Here is a 22,322-nt window from a genome sequence, read left to right as displayed (position 1 = left end):
ATTTTTTAATAAGTGATAAAAGTAAAACAAAATTATGTATATAACATTATGAAAATGTCTATAAATTCATTAAACAAAAATCTAGAGTGATATAAAACATTTTTTTGCTCTGTGAAACAAAAAAAAAACATGGCTGTGAAAGAGATACATAAAACTTACATGTTTTTCTTCCCCAAACAAAAACCTTATCATTGACTTACAGGGCATAAAATATATTTTTTTAACGGCATACTTTACATTTTTATGTGCGACTCCTAGGGAAACAAATAAACATGCACCTTCTGAGGGCATGTCTTCAGTTTCTCTATCTTTGCACTCGGCTATTTTAAAGGTGACATTTCCAAAGGCCAGTACTTGGTCCCTTCTGCCAGACTGCTGCGTGTATTCTTTATTTTTACGGACACCAGACACCTTGATAAATGACAACCTATCTGAACCTGACACTCTGGAAACAGGGATTGAGGCAGGGAGTATTCACAGACAGCAGAGTATTTACTGTTAAGAGTTGTTTCTGACAAAAATGACCACAATCTTCAGAACAAGACAATTCAGGCTATGCAATATCAAGCCATTTTAAGTAACCCAATAATAAATTAAACTAATAGGCCTATAGAAAGACCACTCATAAGCATTCCAAGAGAAACAATCTCTCTTTTTTTTTTTTTTTTTTGAGGCAGAGTCTCGCTCTGTCGCCCAGGCTGGAGTGCAGTGGCCGCATCTCAGCTCACTGCAAGCTCCGCCTCCCGGGTTTATGCCATTCTCCTGCCTCAGCCTCCCGAGTAGCTGGGACTACAGGCGCCCGCCACCACACCCGGCTAGTTTTTTTTTTTTTTGTATTTTTTAGTAGAGACGGGGTTTCATCGTGTTAGCCAGGATGGTCTCGATCTCCTGACCTAGTGATCCGCCCGTCTCGGCCTCCCAAAGTGCTGGGATTACAGGCTTGAGCCACCGCGCCCGGCGAGAAACAATCTCTTATAAAGACCTAAGGCATCCTCGTGTGCCACCCCAGAAAAGGTAAGCAAACTCTAAGTAAAAGGTTCTGCGTAAAACTTTTTACTCTTTACTTCCCGAGCACACGAACTATTTAACAATACTGTACAAATACAAGGACTCTTGCACGTTTCTTATGGGAGTATAAATGTGGCAATAAATTTCAGAAATCCGACTGGGTGTGGTGGCTCACGCCTGTAATCTCAGCACTTAAGGAGGTAGAGGTGGGAGGACAGCTTGAGCCCAGAAGTTCGAGACCAGCCTGGGCAACACAGTGAGACCCCATCATCCACAAAAAGGAAAAAAATCAATAAATTCATTCCAGAAATTGTTAAAAAGTGGCAAATATTTCTATTTCTAGGACATTATAAGAAAATAACTAAACAGTGCAAAAATTGCTGTACATTAGAAAGTTAACTGTAATATTTAAACAGCTAAAAACTGGAAAATCACCTAAATATTTAATGATATATACATTGATTAAAGAATTTCTATATTCATAAAATGAATATGCAGCCATTAAAAATGATAGACTAGAACTGGGTGCAGTGGCTCACACCTGTAATCCCACCACTTTGGGAGGCCAAAGCAGGAGGATCACTTGAGGTCAGGAGTTCGAGACCAGCCTGACCAACATGGTGAAACCTTGTCTCTGCTAAAAATACAAAAACTAGCCAGGCATGGTGGTGTGTGCCTGTAATCCCAGCTACTTGAGAGGCTGAGGCACAAGAATCACTTGAACTCAGGAGGCAGAGGTTACAATGAACTGAGATCATGCCACTGCACTCCAGCCTGGGAGACAGAGCGAGACTGTCTCAAAAAAAAAAAAAAAAAAAAAAAAGATTAGACGTTTATTGATATACGTTATATGCAGTAGGTTGTATTATTGGCCCCAATTTCTCCCCACCCCCACCATGTCCAGGCCCTTTGCTATACAACTTTGCAGTGCCTTCCTGTTGTGAACAGGATGGAAATCTCCACCCCTGGGCTCAGCCACGTGTACCTTTTTTTTTTTTTTTTTTTGAGATGGACTATCGCTCTGTTGCCCAGGCTGGAGTGCAGTGGCGCAGTCTCGGCTCACTGAAACCTCTGCTGCCTGGGTTCAAGCAATCCCTGCCTCAGCCTCCTGAGTAGCTGGGATTACAGGTGCCTATCACCATGCCTGGCTAATTTTTGTATTTTTAGTAGAGACGAGGTTTCACCATCTTGGCTAAGCGGGTCTTGAACTCATGATCCACCTGCCTCAGCCTCCCAAAGTGCTGGGATTACAGGTGTGAGCCACCACACCGGGCCATGTGTTACGTTTTGATCAATGGGATATCAGCACATGTGATGCAACCAGGAACTTAAAAAGCACATGCGTGACTAGGCTTGCTCACCATTGTGCTTCTGCCAATGCTATGAAAAGAACATACCTAGGTCTATCCCTTGGCCCAAGAGGATGACAGCCATGTGGAGCAGAGCCCAACCTAGATTAGCCAACTCCAGCCAGTCACTGATGCATAAATGAAGCCCATGTAACCAGCCAACTGACGAGCGATGTCCAACCTAGATCAGCTGACTCCTTGCTGACTTACAGATGTATGAGCTAAGTAAACACTTGTTGTTGTTTTAAGCTACTGAATTCTGGAGTGGTTTATTAACATTTTTGTGGTACTAGCTAACTGATACAACATTTAAAAGTCTAGAGGGAAAAATGTAGGAAAAATCTGGAAATATATAACCCAAATGCTTACAGAGGAACTTTTAGTTAAAAATAACAGATTGATCACGTGTTTATCATCTCTCCCGTCAACAATGTCACTAAAATGAAAACAAAAGATTAAAACCATATTAAACCACAAAGAAAATAAAAGGAGATTATAGCAAAACCAACTTTAATACAATAGTGAAAAAATATAAAGCAGGTGAGAGAAGAATAAATCACTTGGTGATGTGGAAGAAATTACAGCACAGTGGCCTACAAAGAGAACTACTAATAAAAATCAGCCAACTCACCCCACAGAACTTCTGAGAAATTCAGCACTAGAGTGCATCAGGTGCTATGGGAGGTGGGGGTAAGGCATAGAGAAAAAAAATCAAGTTGAAAGTTTATATACAGACCACTCAGAACAACAGGTGTTATCCCAACCATGTGCAGCCAAATGGCCATTGCCGCATAACCCATCCCTCTAACTTTCTACTCTACCTGCAGAAGACCTCAGTTCTGGAGAAAGCTAACTGGAGAAAGGGCACAAGTCTAGGAACTACTTTGCACAGTAATGGACTGAGCATAGGTGTGGGCTGAAAAGCAATGAGGTGAAATAAAGTCTCCAGACTGAAACCAGCCACCTTCCCTGTTGCTGCTCTCACAACTCCAGCAGCTAGTCTTATGCACCCTCCACCCCCCAAAAAAGCCCTAACTCTGCCACCCCAGACAGGACTTTAGAGGATTCCTCTTTGGGAAAACTGAATAGTTTCAAAGCAAAATAAAACATGCAGATGATGACATTTGTAAATGCCCCTGACCCAAAGAAAGAGGCCAGCCCACTGCCTGATCCCCGCTCCAGTGAAAATGATCCACCAACAATCCCTGCCCATTCACGGACTCTCCAGTCAATATGTTAGTGTCTCATTTAAAAATTTTTATTATTATTATTTTTTTACAGATGGCTGTCACCCAAGCTGGAGTATAGTGGCACAATCACAGCTCACTGCAGCCTCAAACTCCTAGGCTGGAGCGATCCTTCTGCCTCAGCCTCCTGAGTAGCTGGGACTATAGGCAAGTACCATCACACCAGACTAATTTCTTTTTTTTGGAGAGACGAGGTCTCACTATGTTGTCCAGGCTGGTCTTGAACTCCTGGCCTCAGGCAATCCTCCCACCTCAGCCTCCCAAAATGCTGGGATTATAGGTGTGAGTCATTGTGCCAGGCCATGTCTCACTCTTAAATAGAAACAGACAGCCAGGACTGCCATACATATAAGAAAATCATATGGAAGAAATCCTCCCAAAACAAACAGTTAAAAAAAAAAAAAAACCAGGAAAACAAAGAGACTATGCTTGGAACAAATAGAAACTGAAAAGATGTATGTATAATCAGAGATATAACAGAGGATACTGTGGTGATAAAATAAAAATTGGATGCCTCAAAGAAACAACTAGAGACCAGGTGTAAATGTAGAAAAATGTAATAAATAAAATTTAAAAGTCAATAGAGGAGCTGGAAGATAAAAACAAGGAAAGGTCCCAGAAAAAGTAAGAGAAAGTAAGTAAAAATGATGGGAAAAACAATAGAAAATAAAATATGCATACTTGATCAATCAAGAAAATCTAACATCCAATAAACATCCAAAACAAGAGGATAGAGAAAACAGAGGTGGAATTTGGAAAAGTTGTTCAGGAACACCCTCTAGAATTAAAGACACTAGTTTCCATACTGAAAGGGCCTACCAAGTGCTCCACATAATGAATTTAAAAAGACTCATGTCCAGACATAGCATCATAAAATTTCAAAACATTCAGGATAAAAAGAAGACGCTTAATTTTTCTTCTCCTTTTTTTGAGGCAGGGTCTTGCTCTGTCACCCAGGCTAGAGTGCAGTGTCACTATCTTGGCTCAATGTAGTCTTAACCTCCTGGGCTCAAGTGACCCTCCTGCCTCAGCCACCCAAGTAGCTAGGACTACAGGCGCATGTCACCATACCCAGCTAATTTTGTTCATTTTTTGTAAAGATGAGGTCTTACTATGTTGCCCAGGCTGGTTTTAAACTCCTAGGCTCAAGAGATCCTCTTGCCTCAGCCTCCCAAAGTGCTAGGATTACAGGCTTGAGCCACTGTGCCTGGCCAGAAGATATTAAATATTTCAGGAAAAAAAAAAACTGGGTTATATCCATGACCATAAAACGGCTCAATAGCTACCAAGATACTAGAAGACAATGAAGCAATGCTTTCAAAATTCTAAAGGAGAAGTTATTCAAGTCTAGAATTCTCAATCCTACCCAACTATTAATTTGGTGCTAAACCAGAAGAAAGATATTTTTTAGACATGGAATGACTCAAAATATATATCTCATACAACCTTTTTTTTTGTTTTTTTGAGACGGAGTCTCACTCTGTCACCCAGGCTGGAGTGCAGTGGCGCGATCTTGGCTCACTGCAACCTCCGCCTCCCAGGTTCAAGCAGTTCTCTGCCTCAGCCTCCCAAGTAGCTGGGATTACAGATGCCCACCACCACGCCTGGCTAATTTTTTGTGTTTTTAGTAGAGATGAGATTTCACCATCTTGGCCAGGCTGGTCTTAAACTCCTGACCTCGTGATCTACCTGCCTGGGCCTCCCAAAGTGCTGGGATTACAGGTGTGAGCCACCGTGCCCAGCCTTCATACACCCTTTCTTAGACAACTACTGAGAAAGTACTTCAGAAAAACAGAAAAAAATAAATAAAAAGGAGAAGGAATCCAGGAGAGGAGGGATACAGAACAGGAGATTTAAGAAGGTAAGTTCCAGTATGACAGCTTTATACCAGGCCCAGAGAACAATCAGGACAGACTGGGGTAGGATGAAAGATGTGTGAGAAAAATCTCCAGAAAAACAATAAAACCTATAAACTATTTGACGTGTTTAAGTGTTAAAAGAAAAAAAAAAAACATTGTTAGGTACTTGACAGATCTAATGCAGCAACTAGGGAACAAAAACAGTGATTGGCACCCAAAAACTAAGCAAAAAACCAAACAAGCAATAAAAGACAATTACTAATCCCAGGAAAAATAAAAGGTAGTACACGGAAGAAAAAAGTAGTCATAGTTACTACTATGCCCAGCAGTGGAATAACACATACAGTGTCATAAAATATAGGTGCTGATATTGATTCAATAAAAACTATGATGTCGACCAGGTGCAGTGGTTCATGCCTGTAATCCTGACACTTCAGGAGGCCAAGGAGGGTGGATCGCTTAAGTCCAGGAGTTCGACAGCAGCCTGGGCAACATGGCAAAACCCCATCTCTACAAAAAATACAAAAATTAGCCAGGCATGATGGCGGGCGCTTGTAGTCCTAGCTACTCAGGAGGCTGAATGGGAAGATCACCCGAGCTGGGGAGGTCAAGGCTTCTGAGAGCCATGACTGTGCCACTGCACTCCAGCCTGAGTGACAGAGTGAGACCCTGTCTCGAAAACAAAACAAGACAAAACAAACAAACAAGAAACTATGGTGTAACTACTATAAGAAAATCAGGCAAAGGAGAAAAGGGGATATTGGTACCAAACAGCTAATTTTTTTTTTTTTTTTTTTTTTTTTTTTTTTTTTTTTTTAGATGGAGTCTCACTCTGTCACCCAGGCTGGAATGCAGTGGCATGATCTCGGCTCACTGCACCCTCCACCTGCCTGGCTCAAACAATTCTCCTGCCTCAGCCTCCTGAGTAGCTGGGATTACAGGCACACACCACCACGCCCAGCTAATTTTTTTTGTATTTTTAGTAGAGATGGGGTTTTTCACCATGTTGGTCAGACTGGTAACGAACTCACGACCTCAGGCAATCCGCCTGCCTTGGCCTCCAAGTGCTGGGATTACAGGCGTGAGCCACCGTACTTGGCCCCAAAGAGCTAAATCTTTATCACTGTCCATGATGGGAGTGCAATAAATAATGTCTAAAATTTGTAATTCAGGAAATACAATATAAGGTCTTATTTAGAAATATGGAATACTAGCAAAAGCCAGAAAGCAGTTGCTTCAAAGAAGCTGAACTAGGGTTAGGAAGAAAGAGGAAGGCTGCTATTCTAATCATAAGCCTTTTAGAACCTTTTTAGATTTTTTTTAAGAGATAAGGTCTCACCCTGTCAACTAGGCTGGAGTGTAGTGGCATGATCACAGCTCACTGCAGCCTCAAACTTGCAAGCTCAAGCAATCCTCCTGCCTCAGCCTCTCGAGTAGTTGGGACTACAGGTCCATGCCACTGGTGCCGGGCTAATTTGTTATGTTTTGCAGAGACAGTCTTGCTATGCTCCCCAGGCTGGGCGCAAGTGATCTTTCTGCCTCAGCTTCCCAAAGTGCTGAGATTACAGGTATGAGCCACCACACCTGGCCTAGAACTTTTTTTTAAAACTATGTTAACAGTGACTCTCTGAGCAGTTAAGTTTTTAAGATGTTTTAATTTTTTTTCTCCTGCCTTGTCTACATTTTCTAAATAATCTTGTAATACTTGTGTAATTTTTTAAAATGTTTTTAAGTGTTGCATTAAAAACAAAAACAAAAACAAAAACAAAACCACAGCATAAGTGTTACAAAATCTTGTATAAATCAGGGATCGAGCTTTGTACTCTCCCTTCAGGGCCTTACCTTTTATCGTAGTCAAAATGAAGAAAGCAATGAGGGTGTTGTTGATGGCACAGGTAGACTTGGCAACACAAGACAAAATCGTGTAAGGATTTAAGAGATAGCTGGGGAAGAACAAACATATTTGGCATTAGTAATCCTGACCAAGGAACCCTCGCCATTACAGCCAGCAAGTTCCAAGAGATTTACTAAAAGCTTACGCAAAGGAAGGCAGCTTCTTAGAAATGAGTTCCCCCAAGTAGAAGAGAATAGGGTGGGGGTTGGGGCTGGTAAGTAAAAGGTACTGAACATGGACTGCCTATTCTGTGCTGTGGGGTACATACAAAACTGCTGTATTTAATCACAGAGATTCTGTAACTCGCAATAACATCATTCCAGTTTTGCAGATGAGGAAACTGAGACTCAGTGGTAAAAGGACTTGCCCAAATTCTCACAAACTAATAAAATAAATCTATTCAAAATCAGGTCTTTCTAGCTCTATAAATGTTTTTACTATTTTAGATTTCAAAAAATGATAAAATTCTACCAATTCCCACAGAGCCACATATCTTAATAGCTCCATTTACCTCTGAGAACCAGGAAAGTACATTTTCCTCAGTCAGGTTCCTAAGCCCTGACACAGGTCATGCCAATCCAAGAGTTGAAGCAGCTTAGACACAGCCTTCTTGGCAGTTAAGCAGAATCCACTGAGCCAGACCCCAAGGACGGAGTAAGTATCTACAGAGCTCAACAAGTCAGGCATCACAGAACTTCAAAGGACATTTAGACCCTCACCAGGAAGGATTCAAGCTGAAACACCTAGTGTTTTCCTGAGGTGGGAAGGAATGAACTGAGAAAATGAATTCGAAATGCTTGTGAGTATGGAAATCTTAGATAGTCATAGCAAATTGTTTGTAGTTATTTCTATCCTGCTCCCACAAAGGATTTGAGGCAGCTAAAATGAGAACAAGCCAGACGCGGTGGCTCACACCTGTAATCCCAGCACTTTGGGAGGTCAACACAGGCAGAGCACCTGAGGTCGGGAGTTTGAGACCAGCCTGACCAACATGGAGAAACCCTGTCTCTACTAAAACTACAAAATTAGCCAGGCGTGATGGCACATGCCTGTAATCCCAGCTACTCGGGAGGCTGAGGCAAGAGAATCACTTGAATCCAGGAGGCGGAGGTTGCAGTGAACTGAGATGGAGCCATTACACTCCAGCTCGGGCAACAAGAGTGAAACTCAGTCTCAGAAAAAAAAAAAAGAGAGAACAGATAATAAAAAATAGGCTGGGCATGGTGGCTCACACCTGTAATCCCAGAACTTTGGGAGGCCAAGGTGCGTGGATCACTTGAGCTCAAGTTCGAGACCAGCCTAGCCAACATGGCGAGACTCTGTCTCTACTGAAAAAAAAATACATAAAAACCACACCTGTAGTCCCAGATACTTGGGAGGCTGAAGCTGGATAATCACTTGAGTCCAGGAGGTGGAGGCTGCAGTGAGCTGTGATTATACCACTGTACTCCAGCCTGAATGACAGAGTGAGACTCCATCTCAAAAAAACTAAGAACAGATAATAAAAAATAATAGCAAAGTACAAATAGAAATAAAGAATCGGCTGGGCAAAATAACTCACGCCTGTAATCCCAGCACTTTGGGAGGCTGAGGTGGGTGGATCATTTGAGGTCAGGAGTTCAAGACCAGCCTGGTCAACATGGTGAAAGCCCATCTCTGCTAAAAGTACAAAAAACAGCCAGGCGTGGTGGGGGGTACCTGTAATCCCAGCTACTCACGAGGCTGAGGCAGGAGAATCGCTTGAACCCGGGAGGTGGAGGTTGCAGTGAGCCGAGATTGTGCCACTGCACTCCAGCCTGGGCAACAGAGCGAGACTCCATCTCAAAATAAATAAATGAGTAAATAATCAAGAGCAAGGAAAACATAAATAAAACAAGACAGTAAAGGCAATGGAAGGACCACCAAATGGGTATTCTACAGCACTATAGTAATCAGCTTCAAATTCGGCTCTGAGTTTCCTGGCAGACAAAGTGAAAAGATAGACTAGTTACATAATTCTGGTTATCAGATAGGAAGAAACATGCCAGTGTCTCAGGAAGAGATGATGATTATTATTCACAAATAAAGACCTTAAATCCAATACCTCCCACGACTGTGAGATTAGCAGTCCTACAGCCAAAGGCCTAGAAATTGCTGGTGGTTTTTTTCAGCAATTACAGACAGGCTTGTTACTTAATCTTTAAAGAAACAGCTGCTGCTATTACAAAACTACCCCCAGGACACATATAAGTCCATAAGGGATTCATAAAGTTGCTAAATTTCTGGTTCTATTAAGGTAGATCCCACCAAGATTTCTGAAATACATAGATTAGAACTGATAGTCTAAAACTATTTGGTGGGAAGAAAAAAAAGCCATTTCTAAATAGCAGGTGACATTCAAGCAGCAGCTGCGTAGACATCTAACAGGGAATAGGAAATCCACACACGAGGCAGAAGGTTGAGTAAACGAGTCTCACAAGGCCCCTTATAATTCTGAAGTTCTAAGGGCGTGTTTTTCCACAAGGAAACTTGTTTGTCTTGTTTACTGTATATCCCTAGAAACTGGTATATTATTAATATTCAATGACTGTTAGTGGATTGAATAATTATAATAATTATTCACATTTGCCTATCTCAGGAAGATAAATGGGAATAACCCAAAAGAGTACAACTTAACGGTAGCACTGGGTACTCCCTGGAGAATTCTTTCACAGAGCCTCAATAAGTTCCAGCCTTCCACATGGGTCACCCAGCTGGAATGCATCTGTTTGGCACTTCAGTTTTATGAGCTACAAATGGGGGACTATACTGTACGTGAAACATAAGAGCTGCTTGAAACGGCAGTCACATAAAAACCAAACTTTTATTCAATCTATACATCACAATTGAAAAACTTTTTCTTTAGAAACACTGGTTATAAGTAGGCTGGAACCCAGATCAGCACGGAGTCAAAAAGCATTTGTGAAGGGTTTGATTGTACACAGCCCTGTGTGAGTCTTTGTCCCAAGAGAGACAGAATGGCTCTGTCTCTTTTGCTGGACAGAACAACAGAACCCAGTTGTGCAACAGAACTACAGCAAATACTTGATGACTAAGATTGCAAATCTCCAAAAATACAACAAACGACATGGGAAAGTCTCATCAGATTTTCCTCGCATTTGTTGGCACTAAGCCTTGTTTTGTCAGGGAATACTTACAACAGGGCCACTTTCAGAGGGATGTAACGCATTTCCATAGGGGTTCGGATGAGTTCAGCCACATCTGGGGCATACTGGTCCAGTTCTAGGAGGAGTTTCTGCTTTTTAAACTAGAAAAAAAAAAAAAAAAAGGAAAAGATAAAACACAGGAAACAATTCACTTCCCATTGTTTTTATGCTGAAGACAAAAGTGCTTTCCATGGCCCACATGGCCCTGCCTGGTCTGGCCCTACCTCCCCAGGCTCGTCTCACACTTGCCCCTCCCCTTCCCCTTTCTGGGTGCCAGCACCATGAACATGCTGTGTCCCTCCTGTTCCCAGACCTTTGCATTGACCTGGAATAATTTATTCTTCTCTTTCCCTAGTTAACTCCCACATGGTCCTTAGATCTCAGTTAAATCATCATTTCCTTAGGAAGGCACACTTTCCCTCACCACCCCACACCCAGGTAAAATCCCCCTATTATATATGTTTTTTCATAGCATTGTTCACAGTTAATAACTTTTTCACTTATTTATATGATTGACTAATGTCTGTCTCCCTCACTACACTAAGAGTTCCATGAGGGCAAGGACCATGTTTATTTGCTTACCATGTATGACTAACACCTGGCACAGTGGACAAACAATAAATGTCTGTTGAATGGCCAAATGAATGACTTGCTGCCAAAGCAAAGTTCTTAGCCATTTGAAGAGTTATCATCAGTGGCCTAAAGACTCCAAAGTTCCATCCATGAAGAAGTATTTTCAAGCAAGGTAGAATGATTCCAAATGTCACAGTATCTTGGGTTATGTTTTACTTCCACGGAGGAGGTGTAGAATGGCCATGATGATCAAGAGGAGGAAAGCTGGGTGTGGGTGGGCAGCTGGATAGTTAATAGGGAGCGGGATGGGGGTGGAAAGCTCTTGCCTTCCGCTGGTGGGTCCCAACAAGTTCATGGGTGTGTTCCAGAATGAAAAAAAGGTAGGCAACCTTATAAGCAAACATGGGTCAGAATATAGATGAGAAAGCCTCTCAACCCAAAACTGGTGGCCCTGTTGATTTAATGATCAAAGAATGTCATTTAGACAATATAAAATCAATGCTGCCATCTATTAGAAAACAGAGTATTTAAGAGGAGCCAAGATAGCTAGTGCTTAACTATGAATGATTAAAAATTTAATGATGTGGCCAGGCGAGGTGGCTCACGCCTGTAATCCCAACACTTTGGGAGGCCAAGGTGGGCGGATCACGAGGTCAGGAGATCGAGACCATCCTGGCTAACACGGTGAAACCCCATCTCTACTAAAAATACAAAAAATTAGGCGGGCGTGGTGGCGGGCGCCTGTAGTCCCAGCTACTGGGAGGCTGAGGCAGGAGAATGGCGTGAACCCGGGAGGCGGAGCTTGCAGTGAGCTGAGATGGCGCCACCGCACTCCAGCCTGGGAGACAAAGTGAGACTCCTCAAAAACAAAAAAACAAACAAATAAAAAAATCAAAAAAAAAAAAATTAAAAAAAAAATAAAATAAAATAAAAATAAAAATTTAATGATGTAAAAAGCAAATCACACTAGAATATATACTGCATTGTGCCATTTACACAAAGTTAAAAGCACATAAAATAATACTATGTGTTATTTAGTAACATAAATAGTAAAAGTCAAGGCCATGTGTGTGGATGATAACCACTAGATCCAGAACAGTGGTACTGGGTAGGAGGGGAAATAGGGAGATGAAAGTATGAGAGAGAGAGAGAGCTGTAGGAGTAAATTTTTTTCAGCCTGAAAATAGGTTCAAAAGTATATACTACGCTTTATTTATTTTTGCATGTCTTAGGTCTTTCAAAATTAAAAAAAAAATTAACCAAAAAATATTTTTAGAAGACTATCTTTCAGTTCAAAAGAAAATCAAGAAGTCATCACAGGAATAGATTTCTCGCATAGGTTTAGGTAAAGGCTTAATCTAAAAACCTGAAACAAACTTCAAAAACCTCCCTTTGATCATCTCTGCTCTTCTCACAGTTGGCAGAGTCCAAGTTAAGTGGTGGGAATTACCAGTAAGATTTATGGTGCCATTCACAGCTGGGGTTGTTTAATTAAAAGGACAAAATATAAACCAAGGTGCTTTTATCACAAAGAAGGGGGCTGGCTCAGCAATCAAGTGCTTAGTGAGGACAGCTGCAGCAGTGGTAGCAGGAAGGAGGCCTCACTAGCTAAGAGGTCGAGAGTTCTGCAGCAAAAACAAGGCCACCTGGATGTGAGATCCACAAAGAAGGCTGTGAGAAAGGAATGGAGTTCATCCAGGGGCAACCAGAGAGACAGGTGGGAATGCAGACCCATTCCCCAGGCTGGAAGCCAGCCAGCAGTGCTGCACTGAGAGAACGAAGCAGCTACCAGGGATGTGTACATCTTGGGCAAAGGTGACACTGTGCCAGCAATGGAAGATAAGTACTTCCTTATAACCACAATCTTCTCAAATACTTTAAAACAGAAAGATCTGAAAGGAGTCTCCAGGTGGGAAGGCACAGAGATCAACAATCCCCACATTCTCAGCTTTCTTGTCTCCCTCAATTTCACCAGTACAGGCACTGTTACGGCTCTCCTCATAGGCCCAATATCAGCTCCCCTAAGTGTAGACAAAATCCCTTTTAAAAATCCCTATTGCATCCAGCTAGAGACAGGAAAGTGGCTAAAATCAATGGAAATTTTTAAAATTATACACATGTGTGCACGCGCACACACACACACACACATGCACACCCCTCAATAAAATATAAAATGAAGTTAGAGTACACATTAAAATCTGAAGATCAATATTTCCAGATACATTCATTAGTCTTGACAATGATAAGATTAAAAACAATGACAGGAGAGATTAAAAGTGATGTGAAGGGTAGTGACCTGGATATCTTACCTTTGTGATCACTAATCAGCTTGTAGACAGATGGTATGCTTTTCCATATGTATGTTATATGAAAAAATTAAAATGTTTTAATTTAAAAAAATATCCAGAGTGAAGTCTTCCTTTCTTTCCACCCACTCCTCTATACAGCCCTTTCCTTGTCCCTTGAAACATAGGTTTTACAAGGACATAATTCCCCTATTTCAAATAAAGGGCATTTTCTTTTTTTTTTTTCCTTGGGAGACAAGTCTTGCTCTGTCGCCAGGCTGGAGTGCAGTGTTGGGATCTCAGCTCACTGCAACCTCCGCCTCCCAGGTTCAAGCGATTTTCCTGTCTCAGCCTCCTGAGTAGCTGGGATTAACAGGCACCTGCCACCACACTCGGCTAATTTTTGTACTTTTAGTAGAGATGGGGTTTCACCATGTTGGTCAGGTTGGTCTTGAACTCCTGACCTTGTGATCTGCCCGCCTCAGCCTCCCAAAGTGTTTGGATTACAGGCGTGAGCCACAGCGCCCGGCTATAAAGGGCTTTTTCTAATCATTGAAGCTGCATCTACTTTCATTTGCGTTCCCCAAAACTATGGTGGGGTGGAGGAGAGGAAACACTCCATCCCTGCCCCTACTCCTCTCCAACTGTTAGCCTCAGCACATTCCAAATTTAGGAGTCTAGCCTCCAAATTTACAACCCGCTAAGCATATTAAGGGGACACAGGTTTTTATCACCCATTATCAAACCACCTGCAGCTCTCTTAACACAAATTCTGAGTTCCAAACAAGAAGCATCATCTCAGCAAAGGACAGACTAGACTGACATTGTTTTTGTCAAGTGACATAGATGTAAAATGTCATGATAACCAACTGGTCACCATTGGCATTCAGCCCGCAGGCTAACAGCTGGAGAGGAGGTGGGGGTGCAGTCCCGTCTCTGCCCTATAGTTCTCCCGGATGCATCTGTGTGTAGACACAGTTTCATTACCAAGGATAAAAAGACTCAAATCCCACCAAGATTTAAATACTTCCCAGACTATGTGATATGAACCCTTCTGACAAAGGGGAGAAGATTTAGAGGAAGACATGCTGCTATCCAATCTAAATCAACAGTAGTATGTTAGTATCATCAAAATCTGCCACTTAGAATGAGTTAATTTTTGACACAGAACACGTAAAACTCCTATTCTGATGAAGAAACCTAATGTTCTAATAGTCTGAACTCTAAAAGTGGAAAAACAAAAACACTCCAAATTTTACTTCAGTCTTGGTGATACCAGAATGTCTTGGTGCACTAAAAACCAGGGTATTGACAAGATCATTTGGCTTTCTCTCTCCCTCTTTAAATCATGCAAGGAAAAAAACCCCAAAAATCTCTATATATTTCCAAATAAACTCAGAAATAACAAATGAATTAAAATTATTGGTGCTCTAAATTAAAGGCATCTCTCCTATTGACATTGAAACCTGACTTTGTTAGGCAATTAACTGAAACCTAGTTTCATTGCTTCCTCATAAACCACCTCTACCATTAAAAATTGTTTTGAGACAGTGTTTCACTCTGTCACTCAGGCGGGAGTGCAGTGGCACGACCACAGCTCACTGCAGCTGTGACCTCCCTTGCTCAAGCCATCCTCCTGTCTCAGCCTCCAGAGTAGCTGGGACCTCAGGCACATACCACCACTCCTGGCTAATTTTTTAAAAAATTTTTTGTAGAGACAGGGTCCCACTATGTTGCCCAGGCTGGTCTTCAGCAAAAAACTGTTTTAATTGGGGAGCGTGGGAAGTTTTTTTAATGAGAACTGAGCAGGGAAAAAAAATACATATGGCATTAGCATCTAATCAACTTCCATTAAAACACATTTTGTTTTATATTTTGGTTATTAAGATCTGGGTAACTGTGATCTTAGATGAAAGCTATAAATCCTCCTTCAGATATTCGTATCTATATCATACACACACATATATATCTCTCACATATATATACGTGCACACACACATACATATCTCACATATATATATATGCACACACCCTGGTTTATTTTTTCCCTACTCTTTTATTTTTTTTTTATTTTTATTTTTTTTGAGATACAGACAGCGGCGGGATCCTGGCTCACTGCAATCTCCACCTCCCTGGTTCAAATGATTCTCATGCCTCAGCCTCCCAAGTAGCTGGGATTACAGGTGCACGCCATCACACTCAGCTAATCTTTGTTTTTTTTTTTTTTTTTTTTTGAGACGGAGTCTTGCTCTGCCGCCCAGGCTGGAGTGCAGTGGCGGGATCTCAGCTCACTGCAAGCTCCGCCTCCCGGGTTCACGCCATTCTCCTGCCTCAGCCTCCCGAGTAGCTGGGACTACAGGCGCCCGCCACCTCGCCCGGCTAGTTTTTTTTTTTTTGTATATTGTAGTAGAGACGGGGTTTCACCATGTTAGCCAGGATGGTCTTGATCTCCTGACCTCGTGATCCGCCCGTCTCGGCCTCCCAAAGTGCTGGGATTACAGGCTTGAGCCACCGCGCCCGGCAATCTTTGTATTATTGGTAGAGACTGTCTACCTACCCAACCTATCTCAGAGAAGAAGAAAGTCACTGCTAATTTATCTCTGAATTCCTCAGCTTATGAATCCCATGCCCAATTATTTCATCTATGGCCCTCAAGAGAATCCTATTAAAGCATTTCATCTCAGCCCCTAAAGTTTTCAAGATATGCTCCATTAGTTTAAGATATGTACTCCCGGCCGGGCACGGTGGCTCAAGCCTGTAATCCCAGCACTTTGGGAGGCCGAGACGGGCGGATCACGAGGTCAGGAGATCGAGACCATCCTGGCTAACACGGTGAAACCCTGTCTCTACTAAAAAATACAAAAAACTAGCCGGGCGAGGTGGCGGGCACCTGTAGTCCTAGCTACTCGGGAGGCTGAGGCAGGAGAATGGCGTGAACCCGGGAGGCGGAGCTTGCAGTGAGCTGAGATCCGGCCACTGCACTCCAGCCTGGGCCACAGAGCGAGACTCCGTCTCCAAAAAAAAAAAAAAAAAAAAAAAACAACAAAAGATATGTACTCCCTGGTCTTGGTGATACTAAGTCTCTAAAATATAGTTCTTAATTTTACAGGAAGAATCAAAGACTGCACACTAATAACAGTTATGAACTCTCAGTAACAATGACATACGCACATATACATATAATTCTTCATACCATTTCCATGGTTTCATAGGCCCATTAAGGCTATAAATGAACCCCAAGTTAAGAACCCTCAGTCTAGATATTTTTAAAAATCTCTCTGAGGTCTAAAATTCTAGAATTCACCAGCTTCATCTGTCACTGATGACCAGTGACACAGAAAAGCAGACTGCTATTTCTGGTTTTATTAGTAACAAAAGCTAAAATGAACCACAAACATTCAATGCCAAGGAGATGCAGCCTTATTTCACCCCAGCCTAAATCTTCTCTGTCAGTGGCTCCCAGCCAATCAAGGAGTATTGTAGCCATATAACTACATGGGTGGTACAGAAGATTAATCTGTTAACTTTCTCAGATCCCAGGAAAAGAAGAATGGTCCCACTATGCAATTCCCCTTGGCTATTACATATGGATTAAGACTGAAGTTTATCTCAGGCATTTAATACATGCTAAATTTTCCAATTAAGATTACTTTCTGCAGGGAGACAGAAATGACACTGAGAATCCAATTTTACCTCAGATAGGCGTAACAGTGACTTAAAAGCTGTATTTCTCTTCCTTTGCAAGAAAAAAAAAAAAAAAAAAACTAGTGAAAGGACTGGAAGATTTTTAAGGGTCCTCATTAATGACAGATAATATAACTGTTGTTCAGCGCTACTCCAGAAGTCTGAACTTGCACAGGTATGTGGATATTAATAGTTATTAATAAGCTACATAGATGGCCGGGCGCAGTGGCTCAAGCCTGTAATCCCAGCATTTTGGGAGGCCGAGACGGGTGGATCACGAGGTCAGGAGATCGAGACCATCCTGGCTAAGATGGTGAAACCCCGTCTCTACTAAAAATACAAAAAACTAGCCAGGCGAGGTGGCGGGCGCCTGTAGTCCCAGCTACTCGGAGGCTGAGGCAGGAGAATGGCAGAATGGCGTGAACCCGGGAGGCGGAGCTTGCAGTGAGCTGAGATCGCACCACTGCACTCCAGCCTGGGTGACACAGCGAGACTCTGTCTCAAAAAAATAAATAAATAAATAAATAAGCTACATAGATTAGATGAAGCTGACCCTTCTTTATCTGTTAGTAAAGCTGTCTTGTGGGTTTGGGGTTGATCATTCCACGGTTGGCTCAACAGGCCAGAATTCTCACCATCACTTCCTAGCACTTTAAAGCAGCCAGATCCTTAAGTATAAGATCTTTGATTATTTGTAATAACAAAGACCAGAAGGTTACCAAATTCCACCAGCGTTGTCCCACCCACAAACTACTTACCACAACTTTATTGAAGTCCTGGATTGCAAAATACAGGGCAATGGCAGTGAGTGCATCAGTTATCTGTCAAAAGAAAGACAAATAATAGGAAACAGAACACAGTTAGTAAGTGTAAGAGTACTAGAGTGCTACCAGGGCTTGGAGTTTTGAGATAGTGATGGACTACCCAGTACTGGACTCTTACAATCAGGCAGAACTTCAACCCTCACTTTGACTACCCAAAGATAAGGCCCATTCAGGGAGAGTGAACTAGAAATCCCTGAGGATCAGGACCCATCTAGGTTCACTTCAGTTTAGTGGCCCACATCTGCTCTAGAATTGCAAGTTACTTACACTTTTTGTAAAATGGAAATAATACCCACTGCTTTGCAGGCCTGATGTATGTCAAGTGCCTAGCATACACAGTAGGTCCTCAATAAATAGCATTCGTTATAATTACTAAGGAAGACCTCAGTGGGCTTCCTGGGTATTTCTTGACTCAAATTTTCAATGCCAGACAACAGTTTCAAATTGCTATGCTCTCAAAACATAGACCTGTCATCTCAATTCTGAAGCTTCTCGCCCCTGAAAGCCTCAAGCCTGTCCTCTTCTTCCATAATGACTCACAGAATCTCTTGGCAAAATGCTTAGGAAATTCAGAATGCCCTCCACACTGGCATCACAATTAAAGCCGATCACAGAATCTCGGAGCTAGAAAATGCAAGACTATATATAGCCCAGAAACCAAATTCTAAAAAGAGTAAGTATTTGGAACTGGTTACACATCAGAAACTATTCCTCACACTTCCATAATACTGCCACAGTTCCATGAATTCAAAGTAAAGACATAAATTTTTGCTTTTATTTTCTGAGAAACTCCTGTGTTCCTAAGATAGATTTTTTTTTTTCTTAAAAAAAAAAAAGATGACAAGCTGGGCACTGTGGCATGTGCCCATAGTCCCAGCAGCTGAAGAGGCTGAAATGGGAGGACCACTTAAGTCCAGGAGTTCCCAGCAGCTGAAGAGGCTGAAATGGGAGGACCACTTAAGTCCAGGAGTTTAAGACCAGCCTGGGCAACACAGTGAGACCGCATCTCAGAAAAGAAAAAAAAAAAGAGACAGAGAGAGAGAGAATAAACCATAAAATTTAAAAATATATACATACCAATTTTATATGGAAGGTTACTTACCATAAACACCAATTCAGCATAGTCAATTAGGAAATGAAAGAGATATATTATCAATGGAGTCTGCAGAAAAAAAAACAGACATGTAAAAAAAATAAGTTAAACCTTACTATTACCAGTTTCCAGAGTAGGGAGTGGGGAGAAAACTATTATGTCAGCAAACTATTATGCCAGTATTCTCCTTCCTGGAATACTGTTCTATGCCAGCTGGCCAGTGTGCATATGGTGGAGAATAATTTCGTATCACTGGACCATTTTGTGCTGCTGGGACTATCTGTTGAATTGAGTAAAGGAAATAAAGTCTGATGTGTTAAATATCCATTAAAGAATAGTCAACGCACTGGCCGGGCGTGGTGGCTCACACCTGTAATCCCAGCACTTTGGGAGGCCGAAGCGGGCGGATCACGAAGTCAGGAGATGGAAACTAACATGGTGAAATCCCGTCTCTACTAAAAATACAAAAAAATTAGCCGGGCATGGTGGCGGGTGCCTGTAGTCCCAGCTACTCAGGAGGCTGAGGCAGGAGAATGGCCTGAATCCGGGAGGCAGAGCTTGCAGTGAGCCGGTGTCGCGCCACTGCCCTCCAGCCTGGGCAACAGAGCAAGACTCCGTCTCAAAAAAAAAAAAGTCAACATACTAAAGGTAAGAGGTGAATTGTAGTTCTAAGACATATATAATAGCCAAGGGGAATTCTACAACAGAACAAGATTGCTGACTTCATTTCACTCACAAAATGAGCTTCTTCTGTTCTCTGATAAGTTTGTATAATATTTTTTATTTATTTTCTTGAGAACAATTCAAAAAAGACTAATGTTATTTCTTCCTCAAAGATTTGGGAAAGTGCACTCACTGTGAAGCCATCTCTGCCTGGATTTTGAGAGAAGACTTTAAATTATAGATGCAATTTCTTTCACAGATAAAACATTCAGATTTGCTGTTTTTTCTTTGTCAATTTAGGTAAGTTGTGTTTTTCTAGGAATTTGTCCATTTCATCTAAATTTTCAAGCTTACTGACAAAATTGTTCATAGTATTTCATTTTTTATTGTTTAAGGCAATACATTTTCCTACGAGTACGGATTTAGTTGCATCACACGAGTTTTGATGTTGGGTTTTTTTGAGATGGAGTCTTGTTCTGTCACCCAGGCTGGAGTGCAATGACATGATCTTGGCTCACTGCAACCTCTGCCTCCTGGGTTCAAGTGATTCTCCTGCCTCAGCCTCCCAAGTAGCTGGGCTTACAGACGCCTGCCACCATGCCCAGCTAATTTTTGGATTTTTAGTAGAGACGGGGTTTCACCATGTTGGTCAGGCTGGTCTGGAACTCCTAACCTCAAGTGATCCACCTGCCTCAGACTCCCAAACTGCTGGCATTACAGGTGGGAGCAACTGCGCCCAGCCATTTTCTTCAATATCATTCAATTGAAAATATATTCTAATTGCCAGTAACATTTCTTCTTTGAGACTACTTTAAAATGTACCATGCTCAATTTCCAAATACTTAGGAGTTTTCTTTTTTCTTTTTTTTTTTTGAGACACAGTCTTGCACTGTTGCCAGGGCTGGTGTGCAGTGGCATGATCTCGCTTGTTGCAACCTCTGCCTCCACGGTTCAAATGATTCTCCTGCCTCAGCCTCCCCAGTAGCTAGGATTACAGGTGCCAGTCACCACGCCTGGCTAATTTTTTAAATTATTTATATATTTATTTTGAGATGGGGTTTCACTGTTGTTGCTCAGGTTGGAGTGCAATGGCACGATCTCAGCTCACCGCAACCTCCACCTCCTGGGTTCAAGCAGTTCTCCTGCCTCAGCCACCACGCCTGGCTAATTTTGTATTTTTAGTAGAGACAGGGTTTCTCCATGTTGGTCAGGCTAGTCTCGAACTCCCGATCTCAGGGGAGCCACCCACCTCAGCCTCCCATAGTGCTGAGATTACAGGTGTGAGCCATCGTGCCCGGCCATTTTTGTTTGTTTGTTTGTTTGAGATGGAGTCTTGCTCTGTTGCCCAGGCTAGAGGGCAGTGGCATAATCTCGGCTCACTGCAACCTCCACCTCCCAGGTTCAAGTGATTCTCCTGCCCCAGCCTCCCAAGTAGCTGGGATTTCAGCCGCGTGCACCGCACCTGGCTAATTTTTGTATTTTTAGTAGAGACGGGGTTTCACCATCTTGGCCAGGCTGGTCTCAAACTCCTGACCCGCCTCAGCCTCCCAAAGTGCTGGGATTACAGGTGTGAGCCACTGCACCCGGCCTAATTTTTTTTGTATTTTCAGTAGAGATGGAGTTTCACTATGTTGGCCAGGCTGGTCTCGATCTCCTGACCTCATGATCCACCTGCCTTGGCCTCCCATTCTTTTTATATTTTTGTAATTTCTTTCTGGCTTAACTCTATTGTGGTAATAGAAAATACACTATATGATTGCAATCATTTAAAATGTGTTGTGACTTGCTTAACGATCCATTATATGGTCAACTTCGATAAGTACTGCAGGTACATTCGAATATGCATACTAACACCTATGGCTGCATCATTCTATATGACATGTAGGTTCAGTTTGCTAATGATTTGTTCAAATCTTCTATATCCTTATTAACTTTTTTGGTCTGTTTGTTCTATCACTGACTGAAAGAGGGATGTTAAAAATCACCCAGTCAGGCACAGTGGCTCATGCCTGTAATCTCAGCACTTTGTGGGGCTAAGGTGGGAGGATCACCTAAGCCTAGGCATTTGAGAACAGCCTGGACAACATAGTGGAACCGTGCCTCTATAAAATATTTTAAAAATTAGCTGGCTGAGCTAGCATGCACCTGTAATCCAAGCTTCTTGGGAGGCTGAGTTGGGAGAATTGCTTGAGCCCAGAGAGGTGGAGGCTGCAGTGAGCCTGTTTGTGCCACTGCATTCCAGCCTGGGCAACAGAGTGAGACCCTGTCTCTTTTTTTTTTATTTTTTTAATTTTTTAGATGGAGTCTCGCTCTGTCGCCCAGGCTGGAGTGCAGTGGCCGGATCTCCGCTCACTGCAAGCTCCGCCTCCCGGGTTTACACCATTCTCCTGCCTCAGCCTCCGGAGTAGCTGGGACTACAGGCGCCCACCACCTCACCTGGCTAGTTTTTTGTATTTTTTAGTAGAGACGGGGTTTCACCGCGTTAGCCAGGATGGTCTCGATTTCCTGACCTCGTGATCCGCCCGTCTCGGCCTCCCAAAGTGCTGGGATTACAGGCTTGAGCCACCGTGCCCGGACTGACCCTGTCTCTTAGATGCAGTTCTATGTAGAATTACTATATCTTCTGGGTGCAGTGATCTTTTTATCATTATAAAATAA

General features: G+C 42.4%; 1 protein-coding gene across 2 annotated transcripts in view; it reads right to left on the bottom strand.

Annotated features, from left to right (window-relative positions):
• The window catches only part of LOC105496243 (phosphatidylinositol glycan anchor biosynthesis class U), a 109,181-nt gene that overhangs the window by 68,434 nt on the left and 18,425 nt on the right, over positions 1-22,322 (bottom strand). For both annotated transcript variants that reach the window (XM_071079478.1, XM_071079477.1), the window contains exons 3-6: positions 19,011-19,070; positions 17,843-17,905; positions 10,534-10,643; positions 7,306-7,406 (exon numbers count right to left, since the gene is read on the bottom strand). In XM_071079478.1, coding sequence (XP_070935579.1) covers positions 7,306-7,406; positions 10,534-10,643; positions 17,843-17,905; positions 19,011-19,070 — 334 coding nt within the window. The remainder of the gene's footprint in view (positions 1-7,305; positions 7,407-10,533; positions 10,644-17,842; positions 17,906-19,010; positions 19,071-22,322) is intronic.

The sequence above is a fragment of the Macaca nemestrina genome, chromosome 15 (genome assembly GCF_043159975.1).
Source record: "Macaca nemestrina isolate mMacNem1 chromosome 15, mMacNem.hap1, whole genome shotgun sequence".
Taxonomy (NCBI): domain Eukaryota; kingdom Metazoa; phylum Chordata; class Mammalia; order Primates; family Cercopithecidae; genus Macaca; species Macaca nemestrina.
The sequence above is the reverse complement of the archived record's forward strand: the minus strand, read 5'-3'. Positions and strand labels throughout refer to the sequence as shown.